Here is an 18,239-nt window from a genome sequence, read left to right as displayed (position 1 = left end):
ACTCCTAGCCTCAAGTGATCTGCCCTCCTCAGCCCCACAAAGTGCTGGGATTATATATGAAGTGCTTCAGAGGTGTTACAGAAAGGACCCACTTGGATTGTGGCTAGGGATGAGGGTAGGTTTGCCTGAGATGACATTATAAGCAGAAATCTGAAAGCTCTAAGGAACAGAATAAGGCATTTGAGACATAAGAAAAGAATGATGTGTGTTTAAGGCTCTAAGGCGTAAAGCACCTTGTTCCTAGCAGTTGAGAGGAGGCGGTGTTGGCTAGAATGTTGAGGTTAGAGCGTGAGTGGAAATAAGATTGTGCAGGTCTTGTAGACCGTGGTAAGGAGTTTGAATTTTAAGTGAAATGGGAAGTTGTTGAAGGGTTTTAAGCCAGAGAGTGAAGTTCCCTGATTGACATGTGTGAAAGATGTTCTCTGGTTACATGGAGAGTGGACTGGAGAGGAGCAGCAGAAGTGGTAGGAGGCAACTTGTAGTCTATCCAGACAGGAGATGAGTGTGCTCTGGGCTAAGGGCATGTTTGTGGAGATGAGGAAAAGTGAGTGAACTTGAAACTTCACATTTCTTACTTGAATGGACTTTTTAGTTCATTTTAAAAATAGCTGTGGGAGAGTGAAAGGGAAGAGGAAAAGGGAAGGACCAGACCAGGGAGGACTCCTGGCTTTCCAGCTGGAACAACTGTTTGATAGTTTCATTTGCTGAAGTATTCAAGATTAGGGAAGGGAATGGATTTTAGAGGGAAAATCTAGAAATTACATTTGAGTTTTAGACTTTTAACGTTTGAGAGTCCTGTGAGATACCCACGTAGAAACTCAAAGAGGAATTTTTATGTTTAATTTTTTAAATGTTTTAAATTTAAAATGTTTGTTTTTTGAGATAGCGTCTTGCTGTTTCAGCCAGGCTGGAGTGCAGTGGCCTGATCATAGCTCACTACAGCCTTGACCTACTGGGCTCAAGCCCTCCTGTCTTAGCCTCCTGAGTAGTTGGAACCACAGGTGAACACCACCATGCTTGGCTAATTTTTTTTTTTTTTTTTTTAAGAGATGTGGTTTCCCTGTGTTGCCTGGGCTGGTTTCAAACTCCTGATCTCTAGCAATGGCTCCTGCGACAGCCTCACAAAGTGCTGGGATTTACAGGCGTGAGCCACTGTGCCTGGCTGAAATTTTTATATATCTGGAAATTTGAGAAGTATGAGTGAGAGATGCATATTGCAAGTTTATAAAATGTAAATAGTATTTGAAATCAGAAGATTGGATGAGATCACTGACAGAATACAGGAAAAAGAGGAGGAGACCTAGAAATTAGCCCTAAGGAGCTCCTGTATTTAATGGTCGAGTGAAGGAGAAAGTGCTAGAAAAGAAACTGAGAAAGGATCCTCAGAAGTAGGAGGAAACTTAGGTGCATGGTTTCACTATCACTTTCTCAAGAAGGTTGGAGTGGTCTTCTAAGGAGAATGTTGCAGAGAAGATAAATTAAGGATAGAAGAGTGCCCCATTGGTCTTAAACATGGAGATCTTGTCAGGGGGCAGATGACAAAAACTGGAATATCTGTTAGACAAAAGGTCAGAATAAACAATCCCCAGAAAATACATGGGAACATAAATGTAGGAAAATGTTCATCATTCCTGATAGTCAAAGAAATGTATGCTATAATTTTGATGTTAATTTTCATTTATAAAATTAGCAAAGGCTTAAAAAAATGAGCACAACCAGAACTGACAATGGGGATATAAAACAGGTACAATAAAAATTATTGGTGAGAATATTAATTGGTACCATTACTTAAGCAACAAAATATTTAAAATAGAGACCTTTTTGCGTCGGAGTCATCTAGTCTGAATTCTGAGATTTGGTTAAAATATGTACTCTGTAATCTTATTTGTTTAGTGAGCTTTCTTTAATGCTATTTTGAAACTTCCTCTCTCATCAGTCTTAAGCTTTGTGTTTTACTCTGAGCAATTAGTATTTCCCATGAAGTACGTTTTTGCCTTTGTTCAGGATGACAGCAAAAACAGTTATGTTTATATTGTTTCTATTTCTGAGAAGTAGATTTTTTGAATTAGAATAATTTTTATACTTTTGATTTACAAGACTACAAGTGCATATTTAACATAAGTTTGTTTCGGCTTACTAATTTTAGGTCTGCCTGTGTTTTACACAAAAATTTTTTTTTATGCTTCAGATGGCAAGATTATTTTATCATAAACCCCAGTTTGCCATTTTGGATGAATGCACAAGTGCAGTTAGTGTCGATGTGGAAGGCTACATTTATAGTCATTGTCGAAAGGTAAGTGTGCAGGTGCTCAGTTTGAGGAGCCACGGCCTCCTTCCTAGTGTAAACTATGTCCAAATCTGTCCAAAGAGAAGATTCCAGGTCACTAAGTAACAAAATTTCTACCAAAAGATTTCTTGTTTTAATAAAGATTTAAAACATATGAATAAAAGAAAAAGAATTATAAATACAGTTCTGTATATAATTCTCTTTATATATGGGAAATAGATTTTAATATTTAATGTTTAATATGTTGTTTTATATAAATGAGATATAAAAGATATCTCATATATAAAAGAGATATAAAAGATATCTCATATATAAGAGATATAAAAGATATTTATATATAAATGAGATATAAAAGATATCTCATTTATATAAAACAACATATTTAAATCTATTTCACTTTACCTCATTACTTATACTCAGAGTTAATAAACTGACCTTTTCTTAATTTTTCCATTAACTTTATCTAAACATTAGAGTTTTTTTATGAATAAAACTCAACAATAATTATTTGGCAATTTTTAATTTATCCGTTTTATTTTCTAGCCTGAGCAATATTTTACCAAAGCTGCTTTTAGTAGCTAAGTCTGAGGCTATCTTTATTGGTTCCATTCTTTAAGTAAATTATTCAATAGTATCAGTTTTCTTTCTTTGAGAAATTGTTACCAACATCTATACTATGGTTAAATTTTGGAACAAATGTAGTATATCCTAGCTGTTTTATAGTTTCTATATAAGTAAATGAGGTAGATGAGGATTTTTAACATTTTGTATGTGTTCTTTGGGAGTTCTCAATAAATAAAAAAGGTCATATTGAGTATATATATTATGAATTCCTACTATTCAAAGTGTGGTCATGATCAGCAGCAGCAGTGTCACCTAGGGGTTTGTTAGAAATGCAGAATTTCAAGCCCTGCTAAATCAGAATCTGCATTTTAACAAAATTCTAAGATGATTCAAATGCACATTAAAGTTTGAGAAGCACTGGTGTGATAAAAGAATTTGCTATTCTTTGTAGAAAGATTTTAACTACTGATTTTATCTTGTTAATGATTTATTTTCTATTCTTGAATTTGCCTTGGTAATATATAATTATACATTTGTTCATGTTGGTTTTCAAATATATAGGTATTAGAGATGTTTATGGTATTCTCATATACATAAAACCATGTAGTCTGCAGTTGATTCAATGACATAGGAGCTCTTCGCTGGTAATTTTGACCACGTGATTTCCTCTTATGCTCTAGCTATAGGCTTGAAGTCCCCACATAAGACTGCATAAATTCTATAAAACATCAGTTCCATTTAAAAGAAAATTCATATGGGGCCTCATTGATAATTTAAATTACTGTGATACCACTTAAACATGTATAAACATGATGAGGTGTGAATTCCTTAAGCCTAGAGCTCTTTTACAGCTACAAAACTAATATAAACTTACACATTAAATACATTAAATACAGACAAAACTTAAATACAATTTCAAATTTGCAACATTAAAGAGACCTATGATACCGTTTAGATGAAACTAAACCAGTGGTTTGGGATTTAATTAAGAAAGATAGAGGTTCAAATTTCATTATTTTGCATTTTGCTTTTTATTTTGACTTATATACTTCATATATTTTTTATATCCTCGTGTAAAGAATTTGTGCGTTAAGTAGATGTCTGATCCAATTATTGTAGAATCATGAACAGAGAAATAATATCTTAAATGAGCTCTGAAAAATCAGAAAAGTGTGGTATGGTTGAAATATATGTTTTATTCATACTGATAATACGCTTATTTTATTATGCAATTCCTAACCAATTTAAGAACCTTTTTACAGTGCAGCCAAACTTATTACACGTTAGAAGTTTTATGTTACATCACTTTGGCAATCAGAGGTGTAAATACAAACTTAGGAACTTCAATCTCATGGTAAAAATGATCCAGAATATACTTGTAATGATCTTTTAAAAATTATTATCAAAATGAAAATAAAATTAAGAAACCATGGTGGAAATTTCCCAGATGCCCTAAGCATGCATTTGCCAGCCTTGAGTGATCCACTTGGAGGAACAGTGACCCAGAGTGGGATTTCTCAGTCTTGGCACTATTGACTTTTTGACTGGTAATTCCTAGTTGGGCAGGGCTGAGGGTTGCCGTGCACTGGAGGATGTTTAGAAAGCATCCCTGGTCTCTGCCCATTAGATGCCAGTAGTGCTTTCAGTTGTGAAAATAAAAATGCCTCCAGTCATTGCCAAATGTCCCCCTGAGGGACAAATATCACCAACCTCTCCACCTTGGTTGAGAACCACTGATCTAGAGCAACTACAGCTGTTATCTATTAATGTTTTTTTTTTTTTTTTTTTTGAAAATCTGAAGTACAGATCTATAAATACGTATTCACAATCTGAAATCCAGAAAGTGCTTAAATTTAAAACATTTTTCATAATTTTGTAGCAAGCTCACTGGGTAAAACTTCGCCTAAGCTAACAAAAGATATTTAAACTCTATTTGTCTCAATATCAGTGTCCATGTGTGTTGCTACAGAAACATTTATGTGTTTAATTATAAAATTCTGCTCTGGAGGTGTTAAATAATACATTTTCAAAATCTGAATTCCAAGACACATTCCAAAACAATAGTTTATGGTAGGGGATTATGACCCTGTATTTGAGAAGCAAGTTGACTGTCAACAATGCTATACTGATTTAATTTTTCCTGATTTTGACCCTTGGCTATTTTTATCCTTCTCATATTCCTCTTATATATTTTTCACAATAAAATAGGAGACATGATAGAAGATACGTTTTTTGCCCAAAAGAAAATAATACACTTAAAAGATGCCAGTACCTGGTAGTTTTTATTATGTGGTTGATGGCCAGTACTTTCCATTGCTATAAACATTTTGCATCCAGTTGTAAATTTTTTCTCATTGACATTGCTTTTTAACTTTAGTCACTGAAGACAGTCCTCTTAACAGCTTAAAGTATATGGACTAGTTTAATTTGTGACTCTGTTACTGATTAAACCTAAATCATTTTCTTTGTATTAGGTCGGCATCACTCTCTTCACTGTGTCTCATAGGAAATCTCTTTGGAAACATCATGAGGTTTGTATTTCTTTCATTGAATGGTACAGTGAAATTTTATTTTCTTTAAAATATGAATTCAGGTTAATATGGTTTTAGATTTTATGGTTTGTATTCCCTTAAACATATGTCTTAAGGATAAAAGGTGGTTTTGTTTTATAAAATAGGATTTTCTTAAATATTATAGTTGTCAGTTTTGAAAGCAATGGTGTAACAGTTTTTCTCCAGTTCTATAAGCGACTCTTATCTGTTAATAGTAATGACTAAACTTTGCATAGTCTTATCACAAATATGGTGAAGTAAACTTTTCTTATCCAGCAGTGACAGAGGAGAAAAAGTCTTAAGAAGAATTAGATGGCAAAAAATTTAGGGGCATTTTTAATAGAGGTCAGGACTACAAGGGGGAAGATTGAATAACATCAGCTATGTTTATCAATGTACTGCAGTAAGTAGGATTCATTAGGTAGTCACTATAATTTACAAAGATATTCAAATGAGGCTTACATTGGTGCACGAGTATTATTCTGATGCTTCAGTAGTGCCATTCTCACTATTGTCAGTTCTTTTCAACTCTTAATGTGAAATGCTCAAAACCTGAAAGTAAACCCAGTTTAATTCTCTTTATTTTCTTTCCTCCTCCCTCCCTCCCTTCCTTTCTTCCTTCCTTTCTTTTCTTCTTTCCTTTCTGTCTTTCTCCCTTCTCTCTTTCCTTTCTTCTCTTCTTTCCTTCCTTTTTCCTTGTTTTCCTTCCTAAATGATATAGAAATTTTAGGTAAAAGCAAGGGTTTGAGAAAAATTGGAATAATGGTAAAGGTATCTTGTTCCACAAAATACATACCTGATTAAGGACCTTTTTTTGCCAGATACTGAGCTGAGTGTCATGAGGGATGCAAATTAATTACAGTTTTTACCTTCAAGAACTTTAGGATGTAGATGATAGTCTACAAGTGATAAAATGAAGAGCATAGGATTTGAAGTCAGAGAGCCTGGGTTCAGGCACCAATGTTTCTAGCCTCAGTTGCTTCCTTTGTATAATGAAGTTATTGAGCCTTACCTGCCTATCTCTTAGATTACCATGAAAATTAGACAGGTAGCCTATATGAAAGTGCTTAATAAAATTCAGTGAAATTCTGTATAACTGTGTGACTTTTGAAGATAGCTTTTATTATTTTATGGCATATTATAACTTGTCAATTTTTCGTGAACTGAACAGGAAATTGAATAACTAGAAATCAAAGCCATTTAAAATATAGCCAAGGCTTTGTGTTTTCTCGGAAGTTCATAAGTATTATAGCCATAGGACATTGAGAGGAATTGAGAGCATTTGGGTTTCACCCTTCCTCTTCTTTTGGAGGTATAGACAAGTAGCAAAATAATCATCAGGCCAGTGATCATGTGAAGGAGGGGAACACAACTAGAATGTGAGGGGCCAGGATGGCTAAGAAATAGTAATACAGAAAATGGAAACTCAGAAAGCTTTCTGAAAATAAGCCACTAAATAAAAACAGAAGGCTTTGTAACTGCTGTTGTGTCTTCAGAGGTTAGGATATATAAGCAGTTTTTATAGCTCTTTTTCCCCTCTACTAAATTAAGAACAAATAAAAAGCCTTAAGCTGGAGATTTCAAGCTGATTAGGAAATCAGGCTACAGGAAACAATACTGACTGACCTGTGGAACAGTCTTGCATTTAGCACAGTTTAACCTACTGGTAGCTGAGATCCTTGGTCATGGAGTTACGGAGGCATTCTAATTTGTGGGATGCTTATAGATTTAGCTCCCTTAAAATAATGAGGAAGTCTATATTTTACTTTTCATAAAGGACAGTACTATATTCACTCTTAGTTACTGACTTTTTTTTCCCTCTTCTTTCCCATAGTACTACCTGCATATGGATGGCAGAGGCAACTATGAATTCAAACAGATAACAGAAGATACAGTTGAGTTTGGCTCTTAGAGAAATCTGGAGAACTATACCTGCTTCAGTGAAATAATTACAGAATATACTTAGAAAGGCAAAGTACATTGTAAAATAAAGTTGAGCTTAGTTTTTTTAAAAAAAAAAAAAACAAAGCAACAAATTAGCTAGATATAGAATAATGGAGAACAAGTTGTTAAAACATTTAATATTATATAGGATATTGCTAATTGTGTATATGTTGGTTTAATTAATAATATGTACTAAGAATGTCCTTATTCTTGTGGTTAAAAACCTGCCTAAATTAAATTGGGCTTCAATCACTGTAACCTGATTCATCCTGGGATGTAAACCATTCGAAGTCAGCTAATTGGACTTTTATGGCTCTGTCTTTTCCTTCAATGAAGAACCCTATTTAAAACTGGGTCATCATTTGTCCTGTTCTAGCAAGATAGTCTTCAGTTTCATTTTCCTGTGCCCTATGGTAGTTGGAAACAAATCATAATGTATTATTTAAATGTATAACATCATTGCATAACAGCGTTTATTATACAGTGGCAGATTTCTTTAGCTGCCACAGTAATACTCATTCCTTGTGTGTGTCTTGGAGTGCATTTGACTCCAGGAAAAGCCATTTTGATTTTCCTTAACTAAATGATAAATGTACCCCTCTCAGTCTGCAGTATTGAGTTGTTTAAAGTATATGTGCAGTCTTGCTTACAGGGAGGGGTTACGACGTATCACACCTAATCTTCCCAATGTTTGGGATATTAAAACACAAAGTCCTTAACATGCCAGGCTCAAGGTCTTATGAGAGTTTTAGATTTTTTAGAGAATTAGACAAATTTGTGTGTGTTAGAAGCCCATTCATTAGAAGTGTGGTGGTTATTTGGTATTAAACTCCAAATGAGCCATAGGAAGGCACTACATGAAATAATGCACTGAGTATGCAATGCTATCACTGTCTATGACTGTGATTTTATGTTTAAAAAGTATGTTCTAAAATTATTATATATACATGGGTGAATTATGTTTCCGAGGCACTGTTTTATCTCTGTGAATCTTGAATAACTTTTTTATATTTGGGTTATTATGTCGAACAATCCTAAGAGAAGATTATTTCAGTTCATCAAACCATCATTAATGACTTTATGTATTATTTGCACAGGGAGAATTGAAACTGAGTATAATCAATAAGCTAGATATGAAATCAGTTTCTCAAACTGAGCTTCAGAAAGGGGCATTTTATACTCTTGTTTCTGCATAACTGGTTTTGTTTTTTTGCAGAATTAACTATAACAATCACTGGCTACCGAAGTAAACTGATGTACTGAATTCCATAATACATAACATTCAATTTTTACCACTTCTGTTTAGTGAACTTGTATACTTATTTTCTGTTCAGATTAAAAAAAAAGAAAAACTCAGATATCCTATACAACCTTTGCTTGTTCTTTTTATTCTGGTATCTAAATACTAAGAAGTTCATTTATAATTCAGCCTTGACTTGAAAACATACATAGTTTAGTCTTGACTTGAAAAACACAAAAATAAATTCAGAAAATGCTTTTAGCACAGTGTCTCTTTTTTAAAGTTTTGCCAAGTGTGGTTTTTAATTGAATGAATTTCTCTTTTAGAAAAGTTCAGTAATATCTGTGTACCTGACAAATGCTACCAGCCAGGAGACCTTAAAAGATACTATTCATCTTGGAAAAGATTTTAAGGCATGGGAAAGTTTCAGATTTTCGGATTTCTAGGTTACCTTAAACCTACCCATAGAAGTATTCTCCTAGCTGCCTTATAATTGCTTTTGTTATGATTCTTGCCATCAAAACGACAACAACAATTTGGGCTTTTTTTCTTAATTATTTTCTTTTTTATGTAACAAATATTACAGTGCCTCACCATTTGAGGCACAGAAGAAGATCCTTCTGGAGAATCACATTAACATAATAGTGGTTCTTAGAAGACCCACAATAAAGAAATCCATTGGTTAAAAAACATGATTGACCACGGAACATCTTTTTCTACATAATTCCTATTAACACCTTCCAGAAACTGCACTGGGAAATGGTAGTTTAATCCAAAGAATAAACCAAAGAATAAGAACTTTCATCCATGAGCACCACGCTGCATGCCAAGACATATCACCGTGTTCTCATAGTAAGTTTTTACTTTTTATGTAATGAGAAAATAAGTATGAAACAGCGATGGTAGTTTGTTTTGCATTAATAGAATAAAATATATCTAGCATTTGTCTCTTTCCCCCCTTTCTGAATGATTAACATTTGGCTTAAAACCGGTGATACGATAGCATCTGGCATTACCTTATGTAAAGTTTTAACTTTTAAACTTGGTGTTTAAAATCATAATTTGTGCTGAGAAGCAGAATGAATTTTCTTCTAACAGATGGACTTTGACATTGTTAGCTGCAGGAAGCTGTCTTTTTTTTTAAACCTACATTAGTGATTTTTCCTTTGTGAAGAATTGGAATGTTCTGACCATTTCCATATACATAACATATGCATGTCACTTTAAGAAAGTGCCAAAAAAACTGAAAAGCAATCCCCTCCAAACCTTAGTAGCAACGATTTTAAACTCTTCTAGTTGGTGTAATTGCATTTCATTTTTTTAAACAATATGCCTTTATAGCTATTTCTTGATTTATCAATTTTAGACATTCCCTACCACCTTTGTTTCTGCCACATCCCCTCATGTAGTTAAATCATTTTTTAAATTTGTAAACATTTTATTGTAGTATATGTACAAAAACATTGATAAATTTATAAGAAAGCATACACACTCATAACCACACCCAAACACCAAATGAAATAGAACATTGTTACAGCACTAAAGGCTCCTTCTTGTTCTCTTCCAATTATTAGCGCCTGACTTCTGTCACATAAATTGGTTTTGCCTGTTTTTGGACTTTATATATATTAGATACCCTTCTGTGTATGGCTTCTTTCCCTCAGTATTGTAAGGCTGATTGATCCATGGTAAGTGTGACAATAGTTCCTTCACTTTCATTGCTGTATAATGGTTAATTGCAGACCATCCCTGACTTAACAGAGGGTTCACCTTACAAGTTTTCAGCTTTATGATGGGTTTACCTGGATGTTAAATGCATTTTTTGACTTAACGTATTTTTGACTTACTGTGAGTTTATTGCGATGCAGCTCCATTGTAAGACCAGCAGCATCTCTATATGAATAGGCTATGTATTCCTCTTTCCATTGATGGGCATTGGGTTGTTTTCTCTTTGGAGCTGTTAGGAACACTTCACAGAAATACTCTTATGCATGTCTTTGGGTGCACATGTGTGTGCATTTCTGGAATGGAATGTGTTCAAAGCTTTGGCACTGCCAAAGTTGTTCAGTTTTTACACTGCCACCATAAGTGTGTAAGAATTCTGGTCTTCTTAGTCCTTGCAAAGATTTGGTATTTCCAGTGTTCTTTTTTTGATTTTTATTTTTAGTTAATGTATCTTCAGCCATCATTGTGGTTTCATTTTGCATTTCCCTGATGACTAATGAGGTTGAACTCATTTAATGTTTATTGGCTATCTAGATGTCCTCTTTTTTGTGGTGCCTATTTAGTCTCTGGGCCCTCTTTTAAATGATGTTCTATTCCAGATATTCTATATTCTGGATATGAATCTTTTATTAGATAACGATTCTAATGTCAGACAAATTAGACTCTAAGACAGTGAGCATTTCTGGAAATAAAGAGGGACATTTCGTAATGATAAAGGTCAGTCAAACAGTATAACATTTCTTAATTTGTATTTACCTAATAGCATAGGCTTAAACATAGAAACTGACAATAATAAGGGAAAATAGACAACCCCAATTTTTAGAGTGTTACTTATAGACCATTCCTGACTTAACAAGGGTTCAGCTTACAAGTTTAATTCCATGATGTTTAATTTCTTTGAAATTTCTGTTAACTCAGGTAAAGCTCCTTTTGCTAGTTCTTAGAGTGGAATAGCAAGCTCTGGGATCTGGATTCGAAGATGCTTTTCAAAAGTAGCAGTTATTCTAAATAAAAATAGTTATAGGCAATACTTTGAAAGCTATCTCTCTTTTTTAAAAAGATAATTGGTAAAACTCTAATTAGCCAGTCAATTTACCAAGTGACTGGAATGCTTGAGGCAATACAAAACTCCAAATTTTGTCAAACACACATTTATTTTTGGCATTATCTATGACCAAGATAATGTTTTAATGATGCTGGCATGCCCTCTTCCTGGAACACTTTGTAACTTTCCCCCGCTCTGCCTCGTTAACTCTATGTCCTTCAGCTGAGACTGTAGGTAACCCTTCCAGGTCCAAGTTAGGTGGCTCCATGTAAGTTCCCCAAAACACCCTACTTTCCTTATCATAACATTTATGTTCTATTGTAATTGATATTTCACTCTGCAAATACATAAGCTCCACAAAAGTTGGGATTATATGTTTCATATTTTAATCAAATCTATAGTGTCAGGCATGTAGTAGGTGCTTAGTATTAGAATAAATTACTGAACAAACGAGTGAATTCAAATGCGTAAGTATGGTTCTTGCCAAGGAAATGACAATCCAGAAAAGGGGCTACAATGGGTGGACAACCGTTTTTGTACAGTAGTAAGAGTTAGAGTGTAGTAAGGAAGTGGGAAGAATGCAGTGGGAATCCAGGAGAGGAAAGCTCCTCGGTGAGATCCAGGAAACATTACAGTCTTGCTGAGTTGGTAGAAGCAAGGAGCATGATCAATGTAAGCAAGGCAAGAAAGCTTTTGGTCTTTACGAAGCTGTGGATTAAGACAGAGGTCCTCAAATTATTGTCTTTGAAAAACGTGTAGTATTTTTAATATGATCACTACTCTGCCTTATGGCTTGTATTCATAACTTGCTGATATTTAAGTTTTAATACATGGCGTCTTATCAAGACTGTGCAGTCCTATCCATTGGTGGGGTGTCTGTCTCCCTTTTCCATCCCACCTCCTCTACCCTGTTTGTGAAGGAAGGCATAGAGAGCAGTTTCTCAGACTTCAGTGTGCATACAAACTACCTGGAAAATGCAGATTATCATTCATTAGGTCTGGGATTGGGCCCAAGAATCTCGATTTTTAACTAGCTTTCAAGTGATGCTAAAGTTGTTGTCCCAGACCACAGTTGAAGTAGCAGGATCTGGGGTGGGAGCTCTGGCTATGGACTAGAGAGGCCATCACAGGTAGAGTTGCAGAAATCTGCAGAATATTCTCTGGGTTCATTTATTCAGGCTTCCCTTTCATGTTCCTTCATGCTTAATCACCTACAGATATTTTGGATTTTATTTACAGTTCCTTTAGTTCTTTTATAATCCAGTCTGTGAACATTTCAGTCAAGTTATCTATCCTTCTCAGGAACTCAAGATGGCGCCACAATCTTAGTTGTAAAGGATGCTTCCCGTCCCAGATGATGTTAATATATGCAAGGGAAAAAGCATTTCCTGCCCCTGTGAGTGTCTGTTACATCTCTTATTCTCCGGCCTGAAATATGCTTGGAGAAGACAAATTGCTTTGCAAATGGAGCATAGTTTTTTGGTTGGTTTTTGAAAATCAGGCTGGGTAAAGATTGTCATGTCAAATTTTTTCTTACAACTCCTTTAGATCCCTATTTTTAAGGTTTATTAAATTGTATATATTCAAGATGAATTTCAGCTTCTCGGTTTCAAAATTCCTGAATTTTTAATTTTCATTTCACCCAGAAATACAGTGATTTTAAAGTATTATTGATGCTTTAATAATGTATAATCATAGGATTTAAGTGAAAAGGGGCTAAAGATCTTAGACCAATGAGCTCACCTGAAAAAATAGGTTTCCCATTTTTGCTTAAGCTGTCTTGAGTTTCTGTTCCTTGCAACCGGAAAAATCCTAACAGACTCATATATAACAAACTTTATAGGGAGTGTGCAGTCTACAGATGGAGAATCTTGTCTATGCTCTATGTATTCTTAATTTGTTTTGGCTTCAGAGCAGGTTGCATTCTGATTTCTCCAAGGCCTGGGAAGCGCCATTTGGGTCTGTGACTATTTCCAGCCTCTCTGCAGTAAATAGTAAACACGTTTTGCTGATCCCGGTCATTAATAGATCAAGCCAGTGGTTCTCAAACTTTAGTGGGCATTAGAATCACTTGAAGGGCTTCTTGTTAAAACATAGATTGCTAATTTGGTAAGTCGGCAGTCAAGGTCAAGAATTTGCATTGCTACCACGTTCTCAGGTGACACAAATGCTGCTGGTCTTGGGACTATACTTTGGGAACCATCGGATTAAACTAACAGTGGAATAAAGCAATGGTTTCGATGCATTCAAGAAAATGAACAAAATTTCTTCAGAGAATCAGATATGCACACAAGATTTAATCTTTGCCACCATGCAGATAGCTTTTCTTTAAAAAGAAATAGTCTGGCTTAAAAAAAGAATATTAAAAATAAATGTGGACAATTGGGCCCCCAGGCATGGAGCAAAGTGTAGCAGGATAAGGGAGATGTCAGAAAGGCACAGGGGTCTGCTATAGAATGGCAGACGAGCATGTGTCTGGATTTAGGAGAAAAAAAGGCTCCTCCACCTTCCCACCAAATCCCCTCACAACAGCTGATGAGTAAAATTCTACCTTTACTCTCATTTTTTTTTTTCATTTTAAGAGTATGACTCTTGGTAAAATATTATGAATCATTGACACTTTAATGTGAATGATTTTTAAATCCTTTCATTAGTTGGAATGGTGAAATGGTGTCCTTTGAAATATCCATCTATGGCTGGGCGTAGTGGCTCACGCCCATAATCCCAACACTTTCGGAGGCCGAGGGGGGCGGATCATTTGAGGTCAGGTGTTCAAGACCGGCCTGGCCAACATGGTGAAACCCCATTTTTTTTTTTTTTTACAAAAAAGCCGAGCGCGGTGGCACATGCCTGTATTCCCAGCTACTCGGGAGGCTGAGGCAGGAGAATCGCTTGAACCTGGGAGGCGGAGGTTGCAGTGAGCCAAGATCCCTCCACCGCACTCCAGTCTCGGCAACAAAGTGGGACTCCGTCTCAAAAAAAAAAAAAAAGAATTATCCATCTGTGTTTTTACCCAGGTCTGTGTTTTGATCCTTGACCCTTTTCCCCATTTAGTTAGCTCAGTAGTTCTGTGATCACTGTCTCTGGAAGGGATATGGCAGCTGAAAGCAGAGAAAAGTGGATTCTCCTCTGGTTCAGGACAGTGTGAATAGCAGGACTAGTTCATAGACCACAGATTTAAAAGAGAACATGGCAACAAGTAGGACAGAGGCTTCCCTACCCCAGCCTGCCACTCTCAGACTTGAAAAGGACTTTCCAAGCTGGAGGGAGAGGTTAGAGGGGAAGTTGAGGGATCTAGAGGGCAGTTACAGTGGTGGCGGGATGTGCACTTGAACACAACTCCAGTGGAAAGGTAGGTAACCCAGAGGGAATCACCAAATTGCTTTGGATGGTTTCTATCATCTGGTGGAAAGGAAGCCTAAATAAAAAAATCACATGTTAGAAAAATGAAAAATACTACTATTGTGTCTGTGGACTCTGTTCTTCTATTTGTACCACTATGGGGCCTCGTGTATGGGAAGTCATGAAGTCTCGTGGCTCTGGAGTAGGAAGTTGCACTAAACAGTGAAGGGCTGGACAAGAGGCTCCTGGTGCATGCACTGGCCAGCGCTGAACAGCCTTTTGGTCCTCATCCATTGAGTGCTCTTCTCTGGAAGCCGGCGGGTCTGTAGAAGGAAGGATCATTCCTTCCTTCACATCCACCTCTTTGAAGCCTTTGTGGATCCCCACAGAATATGGTCATTTCCTTCTTGGACTCTGAGAGAGAGCTGGTGAAGGAGAGCTGGTGGAAGATTGCTCTAGATCCAGTGTGGGGCCTGGGGTCCCTAATGGTCAGCAGAATGAGAAATGAGTTAGAAATAGAGTCACAGACTCAGGGATATCCAGGGCAAGCTAGAATCTGGGAGCATCCCTACATTTGTCTCTCGCCACCTCTAACCATGATGACCAAATGGCTGCCACTTCACTTCTCCTGTCCAAATCTTGTGAAGATATCTCTTTCGGTTAACTATAATCTAGAACCGTACAGGGACCATAACTCTGGGAAACATAGTTCCAGATTAGCCAAATTGACACATTATAAAATTGCTCATAGAACCCTATGAGCATAGAGTTGACAGCAATACCCATTAAAACATTATTTATTACTTGTAAAAGGGTTACTTAGATGTTGCGAGGAAAATAGACTGTAGGGGAGCAACTGTGGGAACAGGAGGCTAGCCAGGAGGCTATTGCAGTCTTCCAGTGAGAGAGGAGATTGGCTTGAAGTAGAGGGAGAGCAGAGGAGGTGACCCTTGGAATTGGGGTGTATTTTAAAGGTAGAGATAGTAGGCTTTGCTGATGATTGAATGTGGCATGGGAGAAGAAAGATAAGTCAATGATAACACCAAGAAGTTTTGGCCTGAGCCAATGGTGGCTGTTTCTTAAAATGGGAAAGACTAGGGGAGAAACAGGTTTTGGGTTTGGGAGAAATTAAAGATTCTCTTTGCATGTGTTGAGATTAAGATGCCTGTTAGCTATCCAAGGAGAGAGTTTGTGTAAGTATTTGGATCAACAGTGCAGCTCTGGAGTTCAGAAAAGAGGTTGGGGGCTGTGACATGTATTTGGGAGTCATCAGCATCTAGATATTATGGGCCTCTGGCATGATAGAGCTCGATAATAGAGCCATGGACTTGAATATATTACCTAGAGAGTGATTATTGGTAGAGAATGGGAGAACTAATGAGAACTAATTATCTTAGTTCAAGCACTAAGTTAATCCAATATTTAGAAGTTGGAAAGAAGATGATGTCCAAGAGGGAATAGGAAGTTAAGGAGAAAATCCAGATGAGGGATTCCAGGGATCACAGGAAATTTGTTTTTTATAAGGTAGAAAATAATACAGGGTGTTTATCTTCTGCTAGGAATGATCAAATAATATAGGAGAGATTTATATGGCTGGAATGAAGGGATAATTTTAGGGGGCAGTGTCATTACGTAATTGAAAAGGCATGAAAATGAAATGTTATCTTACACTATAAGTTCACACTCTAGGCACCTTCTCTTTGTGTTTATATTTGATGGCCAGTGCTTATACAGCATGATAGGGTGCTTTTGACTGCAAGGAACAGAAAACTTCACTCAGCTCACTTAAACAATTAGTCAGATAATGTCCAGTGAAAAGTCCATGGGTTGGGACTTTGAGCAAGGCTTGCTCTAGCAGCTTGGTGCTGTCACCAAAGACTTCACTTCTTTTTTCTTTTTTTTTTTTGAGCAGTCATCTATAACATATCTCAAAGAGTGATTACAAACACATGTGAAACAAATGTGAAATTCAAAGGTCTTGCCAAAGGAATGAAAAGCAAAGACTTCACTTTTTACAATTGCTCTGCACTGCTCTCCAATATGTCAGCTCCATGTAAAGCTGGCTCCCTTTGTGGTCTCAAGACTGCTGCCAGCAGCTCTTGTGGCTACATCTCTTCATTATGTTCATCAAGAAAGAGCATCCTGCCATTCCCAGAAAAAGCCTTGATATACACTCCTCTTAGGCTTGGTTAGGTCACATGCCTACCTCTAAACCAATTTTTGCAGCCATGAAGAAGGAATGTGCTGACTGGCAAAGCTGGAATCACCTAGATCACAGTCAAAAAGCAAGGGCTGTGGGAAAGGAGAGCATAAGCATTCATTCTAAGTATCTGAACAAAAGTCGGAGGATGTCATAACAGTAATAAACCTTCCAAGCAACTATTGGAGGAAAATCACACAATTAAGTATACATGTCCTAGAACAGGTAAAAAGAGCATTTGGGGATGAGTTTATTCACCATTTGATGAATAGAGATAATTGTTTAAGGGGCAGTTCCTTAGATTATAAGCCATCAGCTGAAACTAAGCTAAAATGTCTTTGGATTTCATGAGTATTAGTTTCTTATATGTAAGCCAAATTCAGTTAATAATTTAAGATTGGAAAAATATCTTTAGAACGCATGAAAGGGCTGGGCACGGTGGCTCACGCCTATAATCTCAGCACTTTGGGAGGCTGAGGTGGGTGAATCACTTGAAGTCAGGAGTTTGAGACCAGCCTGGCCAACATGGCAAAACCCTATCTCTACTAAAAATACAAAAATTAGCCAGGCATGGTGGCTCACACCTGTAATCCCAGCTACTCAGAAGGCTGAGGCACAAGAATCGCTTGAACCTGGGAGGCAGAGGTTGCAGTGAGCCGAGATCTCACCACTGCACTCCAGCCTGGTGACAAAGTCAGACTCTGTCTCACAAAACAAAACAAAACAACAAAAACAAAGAATGCATGATAGTTTGGTTAACTAACAATTAGCTCTATGGGGTACATTACTGGCCAAGTAATGGAGTATAATTTGGTCCACTGGAGGGCAACAGTTTCTGGATTGCAGCCAACAGTCTTTGGTGTGGTTTCTGCCCCAGTGTCAATCACAGTGCTGATTTTTAGTATCGGCTGTTAGGTCTCAGCAATTCAGAGGGATGTGGCAAAGTAGGGAGTGGTTAACATTTGCTGTGTGGAAGCTTTCTGATTATTGCAGTTCAGCCTCATTCCAGTCTATAATGAATCCCTTCCTTGTGATCAGCCAGATTCCTCTTTAGTACCCAGACCTGTTTTCAATCTGCCAGTATTTTCCTTAGTGGAATAATTCAAATTCCTTAGATAATGAGGCCAAGAAATTACATAATGCTATAATTAATCCTGGCAGGGAAATATCTGGATAGGCACCTTCTGCTGTAGCTTGTTCTGCCTCCTCCTGTAATGCACTAAGCTCTTTGTCCCAGGTAGCCCCATGTGAGCAGGAATTTGAGATAATGGTTGCAGCACCTTCTTTGAGGACGTGCCCCCATGCCAGTTTCTTTTTTGTTGACTCTGCTGCAAATACAT

At 36.7% G+C, this 18,239-nt stretch overlaps 1 protein-coding gene across 5 annotated transcripts in view; it reads left to right on the top strand.

Moving 5' to 3' along the window:
- The window catches only part of ABCD3 (ATP binding cassette subfamily D member 3), a 96,765-nt gene extending 87,917 nt beyond the window's left edge, over positions 1–8,848 (top strand). For 4 of the 5 annotated variants that reach the window (XM_009247621.4, XM_024245735.3, XM_024245706.3 and 1 more), the window contains 3 exons: positions 2,189–2,293; positions 5,326–5,382; positions 7,238–8,848. In XM_009247621.4, the coding sequence (XP_009245896.1) occupies positions 2,189–2,293; positions 5,326–5,382; positions 7,238–7,315 (240 nt within the window). In that variant the 3' untranslated portion in view covers positions 7,316–8,848. 5 annotated transcript variants of the gene reach the window in all.
- The last annotated feature ends 9,391 nt before the right edge of the window (positions 8,849–18,239 follow it).

This window comes from Pongo abelii, chromosome 1, assembly GCF_028885655.2.
Source record: "Pongo abelii isolate AG06213 chromosome 1, NHGRI_mPonAbe1-v2.0_pri, whole genome shotgun sequence".
NCBI lineage: Eukaryota > Metazoa > Chordata > Mammalia > Primates > Hominidae > Pongo > Pongo abelii.
Note: the sequence above shows the minus strand (reverse complement) of the source record. Positions and strands in the feature narration are given on the sequence as shown.